The sequence below is a fragment of the Limulus polyphemus genome, unplaced genomic scaffold (assembly GCF_000517525.1).
Source record: "Limulus polyphemus unplaced genomic scaffold, Limulus_polyphemus-2.1.2 Scaffold4149, whole genome shotgun sequence".
Classification (NCBI taxonomy): domain Eukaryota; kingdom Metazoa; phylum Arthropoda; class Merostomata; order Xiphosura; family Limulidae; genus Limulus; species Limulus polyphemus.
Window position 1 is genome coordinate 7319 of NW_013669759.1, and position 7512 is coordinate 14830.

The 7512-nt window shown below is 34.7% G+C and overlaps 1 protein-coding gene across 10 annotated transcripts in view; it reads left to right on the forward strand.

Moving 5' to 3' along the window:
* The window catches only part of LOC106470662 (kinesin-like protein unc-104), a 91463-nt gene that overhangs the window by 6729 nt on the left and 77222 nt on the right, over nt 1–7512 (forward strand). For all 10 annotated transcript variants that reach the window (XM_022399291.1, XM_022399299.1, XM_022399300.1 and 7 more), the window contains one exon: nt 2462–2600. In XM_022399291.1, coding sequence (XP_022254999.1) covers nt 2501–2600 — 100 coding nt within the window. In that variant the 5' untranslated portion in view covers nt 2462–2500. The remainder of the gene's footprint in view (nt 1–2461; nt 2601–7512) is intronic.

Sequence of the window (7512 nt, forward strand, 5' to 3'; positions counted from 1 at the left end):
CAAACAAACAAACAAACAATCTTCACATTTCACAGATGCTCAAATTACTGGTATGTGTTGGTATTCATGTCACAGAAACATGGCTACTTGTCGTAATAAGCTTAACTTGAAGTACACTTAGAATGGTTAGGTATCGGTACGACATCAATATTATTTTTTAAGCGTCCAGTTTCAGTAGGTGAACAGATTTTTGATGACCAAGTTGGAGTGTAATAATTATTTTGTGAGTATCAAACTATCGTCTATTCAGTTTGTGGTGTTCTGTACCAGTTTCGGTTCTCTCAAAATTTCAACTCTTGACCAATAAGTCGAGTTAAGCCAAGTCTCTAGCTCTTTACCTAATGCATCCACTGCAGACAGAACTGGCAAGGCGTAAAATCAATAGTTGCCATGACAGTAAAACAGTTATGTAGTTCTTGAAGCAGACATCTGGGCATCAGCAACTCGCGAGGCGGTCCTCCAAGGTAGAAATATTTCCAAGAACTCTTCTACAAAAGCTGCAGTTATGATGTAGCGCTATAATAATAATAATAATAAAAAAATAAAAAGAGAAAGAACAGTAGTTTTCTTTCGTCTACAGAGGACGCTTTTAGGCCTCTGTGTTGTAGATTATTCCAATAAAATGAAACGAAGAACTTGTCATGCGTGGTAGAAAAGTAACAAATGAGGCCCGTGAAGTGTTCTAGAGATATTTTTATTCAAAAATAATTTATAATATATCTTTATAAATACGCGCGAATGAAATTGAAAAGAAAATGCGCATGAAACAGCTGTTGTAGAAATTTCACGAAAGTCCGTATGTATGAAATACATCTAGTCTTGTAGATTGTGAACCTTCAATTGGTAGGTAGTTTTGTAATTTAACTTTCAGAAAGTACCACATATTTTTATTTTATTTTAGCATAGTTCCGAAAAAACTTGTAATCCTAAGAAAATGTATCGTGGTTAACTACAAACGAAGATACAAAAAGACAGTGATGTATACGTCACCTCACTTAACATCCGGGTTATAAGATACGACAATATATATATATTCATGAGGATAGGAAATATCAGTATTATTAAATGTAACATTGTTCATGAGATGATGTACGAACAGTTGGCTCGTACATTTTTTACCCATCTTAATAGATATACAATTTTAATAAATTCGAAGCTTTAAGTATTGACAGCTTAATAGGACTGATCTACAGACTTATGATTTAATTCAGTGAGTTCGACTAGGGTTGAACAGCCATGCACACGAGGATCGTCAAGTGTTTGTGTCTACGATGTTTACCTCAAGGTTTTATCTAAAGTGTGTGTGTTTAGTTGGAAAGTACGTATCTTGGTAATCCGGCTTAGAAGAGTGGTTGTACATATACCCTAACACAGAAGTTGGTAATTATTTCCCGCCTTATGGTGGTAGCGAAAACTGGTGAAACTTAGCAGTAATGTCATCGTCTTCATGGATTTTTGTCAGCGAATAGAAAGTTTTTGTATATTTATTATTATTTTTTTTTATTTTTTGGAGGAGGGGGGGGGACTTTCTGTAAGATTGTTTCCAAACTTGAGACCTGGCTAACTGGATATTTCCAGTACGAGATGTTTCCAAACTTGAGACCTGACTAACTGGATATTTCCAGTACGAGATGTTTCCAAACTTGAGACCTGACTAACTGGATATTTCCAGTACGAGACGTCTCAAACTTGAGACCTGGCTAACTGGATATTTCCAGTACGAGACGTTTCAAACTTGAGACCTGGCTAACTGGATATTTCCAGTACGAGACGTTTTCAAACTTGAGACCTGGCTAACTGGATATTTCCAGTACGAGACGTTTTCAAACTTGAGACCTGGCTAACTGGATATTTCCAGTACGAGATGTTTCCAAACTTAAGACCTGGCTAACTGGATATTTCCAGTACGAGATATTCGTTCAACTAATACTATGAATGTAGATAGTGCAAAATTTCAGTTAATATAATGATTTTTTTTTTAAAAGAGGGTAACTTAAACTTTTCCCATTTGTTGAACATAAATCATGAAAATAAATTCACTTCTGAAGTTTTCTAACACCCCTGTTTTGTTCTCAGATTACTCGAATTATGAATAAGTTAATTTAAGCTATGTTTGCTGGCAATAGAAACATGTATTTTATATTGTTCACATTTACTAAGTAGTTATAATAAAATCAACAGTGTGGTCGAAGTTAATAAAAGTAGTGAGTGAATGGAGGTAAAACACTCGGTATAAGAACATTGCTTGACCAATAAGCGTGATTTGAACTATTAGGCTTTGTAAAACGTTCCTTGCTCAATTAATTTTTTCAAAAGTCCCATAATGTCCATATCGTAATATATTACTATTATTATTATGTAATTATACTCAGTCTCAAAAAGAGTCAAGAAAGTAATTTATATATTTAATTTTTGGATCAGATAAATATTCAAATATAGCATTTTCTATTTTATTTTTCAGAAGTTTTAAGGCGCCTGGGCGTCTTTGGCACGAAACAAGATGTCGTCTGTTAAGGTGGCGGTACGAGTACGGCCTTTCAACAACCGAGAAATAGGGAAGGACTGTAAATGCATCATTTCTATGGGAGGAAATACAACATGTAAGTCTCGTAAGCTTCATGAGCTGACTATTTTGTTGAGTAGCCAGGAAAGATATATATCGTTAGCTAACTTTGAAATGTGTCATGTTTTAGTTAAAACTGGAAATATTTTAATTCAAAGGAGTTCTTAAAATGAAATCGTACGTATATCTTTAAATTGGTATATTCTAACTGACGTGCCAGTGGCTTTGTTTTATTAGTATAAAATAAATGACGTTTAACTAATAAAATATTCAAAAGCAACTCATTTTCACGTATGCACATATATATGTATAATAATTCACAGTGCTTTTGTTTGTTTTGAAAAGGATTTGGGCTAATTATTAGTTTCGAAATTAGATTGAATAATTACCCAGATTATATTGAAAATTGTTCATAAATTTCTTTCGAATTCTTGCATACTTTTTATGTTGTAACAAAACCTAATTTGGCAATCGTAAATCCGTTTTTAGCGTAAGCAACGAGGATCGTGTTTCAGCCCATATTTAAGTCTTTATATCGTTATAGAATGCGTAAATCGGCAAAGCTTAAAACCTATTTAGGCCTAAACAATGAGGCTCTTATTTTAACACAAACTTAGGTCTTACACACTTTATATGGGATGAAATGCCTAAATTGGCAAAGCGTAAAACCTATTTAAGCCTAAACAATGAGGCTCTTATTTTAACACAAACTTAGGTCTTACACACTTTATATGGGATGGAATGCCTAAATTGGCAAAGCGTAAAACCTATTTAAGCCTAAACAATGAGGATCGTATTTCAACACAAACTTAGGTCTTGCACACTTTATACGGTATGAAATGCCCAAATTGGCAAAGCGTAAAACCTATTTAGGCCTAAAGAATGAGGATCGTATTTCAACACAAACTTAGGTCTTACACACTTTATTTTCTAATAACAAACTCTTAATTTCCATACGCGTGTAGTTTTAAGGATGATCTTGAGTTTTTTTTTAATATTTATATTGTTACCAGTTCTCGATTATAATATTTTAATATTGTATTTATAATTTACAGTAAAATGTTTTCACTGTTTTGCATTCTATACGATTCTTTATAAATTTGGTTTGTTTTTCAGACAGTTTTTTCAAATTGATATAAGTAATAATTTAAATATCGTTATAATAAGATTTGAACAACAACAAAAATTCAGGGAAATATCTCATTATGGAACTTTCTACTATTAGGAAATACAAAGAAATTTCAAATAATAAATTTCATTGTGCGACGGTAAGTAGTAATATTTAAAATATAGTTAATACCTATGATTCGGAGTACATAAACAAAAATGATAAATATTTTCTTGATTAGAATTAAAAATATTTCATAATAAAAAATAAATAAAAGAGAAACACTTAATTGATAATGGTTTCGGATGCGATTGGAAAATAACCCCCCTTTATTAAGATTCGTTATGTCCGTGTATTTGTCTAGTATTGAAAGACGTTGGAAGAGAGAGAGAGAGAGAGAGAGAAGATTGTCATTAGGCAGATCAATAACAACGCCTGTAAAATGTGCTTTTCTGTGAGGCTTACAGTGCTTTACCAAGTAGTCTACTGGGTGGCTAGGTTGTTAGGAACAATTACAACTCAAGTAAATAACACACTGTTGTAAACAACTTAGCTATAAATTATATAATTACAAGAACTCTTAAATAAAGAAGATTTTATCTTCTGTAAGAGAAATTAAAGGCCATAAATTTCACACACACACAAAAAAGGAGAATTAAACAACTATGAGGAATGTTGAATATTATATTTTTTTATAGCGTTTTACACTAGTTAGACTATAGATTGTTGTGGAAAGGCTTAGTGGGAACAAGTATATTTAAACCACTGCCAAAGTAGTGTGACTTGTTTAATATTACTAGCTCTTGGCTACTTGTTAAAACACTGAGGCTTTTCCCCGCTTTTACAGTAAGACCTTAATATTCACCCATCTGAAGTATTATAGCATGGTGGGGTACTTTACATTTATTACTTTGATAATAAAAAAAACTTGTATTTCTTAACAGTTTATTAAAGAACCACACAAGATAGTACTACTGCAGCATACAGCAGAGTGCTGAATTTACAGCATGAATGAGTCTGTTAAAGAACCATATAGTGCTCCACTGCTGTAGTGTACAGTATGAATGAGTCTGTTAAAGAACCATATAGTACTCCACTGCCGTAGTGTACAGTATGAGTGAGTCTGTTAAAGACCCATATAGTAGCCCACTGCTGTAGTGTACAGTAGAATATTTAATATACAGTATGAATGAGTCTGTTAAAGAACCATATATTACTCCACTACTGTAGTGTACAGTATGAATGAGTCTGTTAAAGAACCATATATTACTCCACTACTGTAGTGTACAGTATGAGTGAGTCTGTTAAAGAACCATATAGTACCCCACTGCTGTAGTGTACAGTAGAATATTTAATATACAGTATGAATGAGTCTGTTAAAGAACCATATATTACTCCACTACTGTAGTGTACAGTATGAGTGAGTCTGTTAAAGAACCATATAGTACTCCACTGCTGTAGTGTACAGTATGAATGAGTATGTTAAAGAACCACCTTGAAGTTCACTACTGTAGTGTACAGTATTTAATATACACTATGAATGAGTCTGCCACTTTGAAGTTCACTACTGTAGTGTATGTTTCCGTAGTACCTGAGTTTTAGGATACAAACATGTCCACAAAGATCTTCTTTCGGTGAAGCTTGAACTAACGAAACTAAGTATTTAACGTAATCAACAAAAGAACACGTTTTTGGTATTGTGTGTTCTGCGCAAGTAAAACTGCTAGTTGTATGGTGTTTATCAGTCTTTGCTTGCTGTAGCGAATATAAACTGACGAGACAGGAGACTACACATATGGCTTTAACAGTTTAATTTACTGGCCTCTTTTGGGTCTTACGTGACGAACTGTCTCCGGACAAGCGTGTAGAAGCATGTACACGTACGTCAAAGTCCGGTTTCAGCGATGAGTAATCGTGGATACTGCGGCGCCAGTACGACTAGAACAGGCATAAGTGGACTTGAACACTCGCAACTTATCGATAGTGGAAGAACCCATCCTTTCTAGGGAGTGCGTATTACAAACATCGTAGCTACGGCTTCCAGTAGCCCCCTCTCTCCCTCTTAAGGACGCTGCACTATGAAGAAAGAAAAAAAGAAAGAGAGCAACGAACATATATAAAGCGTTTTGATTGGGTAATTGTGATTCGTTCTGCATCTACCCACGTTCCGATCTTTTCTTGACGTCATGTCTCACAGAGGTTGTTTGTCCAGATGTAGGTGTTATGTATTACGCAGTATTTTGACGTTAACTCCAAATGTAGGTGTTATACGATGCAGTATTTTGACGTTAAGTAATTATCTTTAGTACAAAAATTATACTTATTGGAACTTCTTCAAGAAACCCTAATAAAACTACGAAATATCATGATACAATATTTCTCTAATAAATAGACTTTTACACAGAAAAGAACTTAGGTTAACAAGTTGTCTGTGGGATCTTAAAATACATTCGTCTAAACTGTATGTACCCCATATTGCTTTTGGGTTCGTGATTTTGTTGGTTGTTACATATAGGACCCCCATACAAGTTAAACAGAAAATTAATTAAAAATGCCATCAATATTACAGTTAATCCCATCAGTTACTGCTGGATTAAAAATGCCATCAATATTACAGTTAATCCCATCAATTACTGCTGGATTAAAAATGCCATCAATATTACAGTTAATCCCACAATTACTGCTGGATTAAAAATGCCATCAATATTACAGTTAATCCCAGCAGTTACTGCTGGATTAAAAATGCCATCAATATTACAGTTAATCCCATCAATTACTGCTGGATTAAAAATGCCATCAATAATACAGTTAATCCCATCAATTACCGCTGAATTAAAAATGCCATCAATATTACAGTTAATCCCATCAATTACTGCTGGATTAAAAATGCCATCAATATTACAGTTAATCCCATCCATTACTGCTGGATTAAAAATGCCATCAATATTACAGTTAATCCCATCAATTACCGCTGAATTAAAAATGCCATCAATATTACAGTTAATCCCATCAATTACTGCTGGAGTCTTTAATTTACTTAGGAAATAAGTGATTTTACTGAATTTTTCTTGTAAGTTCTTTACACTTAGTGCCCCCCCCCCTTCCTGTACGACCTTAATACCAACTAGTTTGGAGTCACAGTCGGTATTTCTTATAAGCCACGAGTTATTTTTACACCCCGATGGCTGGCCCAGTCAGCAGCCATATAGGACGAGCATGGTCGGTGACGGAGATTCGAACTCGTGACCCCCAAAATTTGCGAGACGAGCGCCCCTAACCATCAGGCCATGCCATGCCAACCCCACTTTGTGTTATAACAAACAAAAAAGTGTCGATATGTTACGATATGTGGACATCACCTATAGTGAAGGATATGGAAAACGAGGCTGGAATTTGAGGCTTGAGTACTCTGCTGGTCTGTTTGATGAAACTTTTTTAATGTAAACTTTAATTCGTTTTCATATTTTAAAGCCATATATTGTAGCTTTCGTTCCGTTCCTGGTATTCTCGGAGTTATTTGGGTTTTAGCCAATATTAATCGTAAACTATTGCGTTAAACAGTTATATCTATTGGTTTCTCAAACTGTTAAACTCTGAATTCGTGGAATAAATACTTACTTTACTTTTAGGGTACCGTTCAAAATATTTCATTATTCAGCTGGTCAGAGTGTGACCTAGTGGTTAACGTGCATGGAATGTGAATACGAGGATTCATGGTTCGCGACTCATTGTCCCATAAACACGCTTCGCGGCCCGGCATGGCCAGGTGGTTAAGGCACTCGACTCGCAATCTGAGGGTCGCGGGGTTCGAATCCCCTGTCACACCAAAACATGCTCGCCC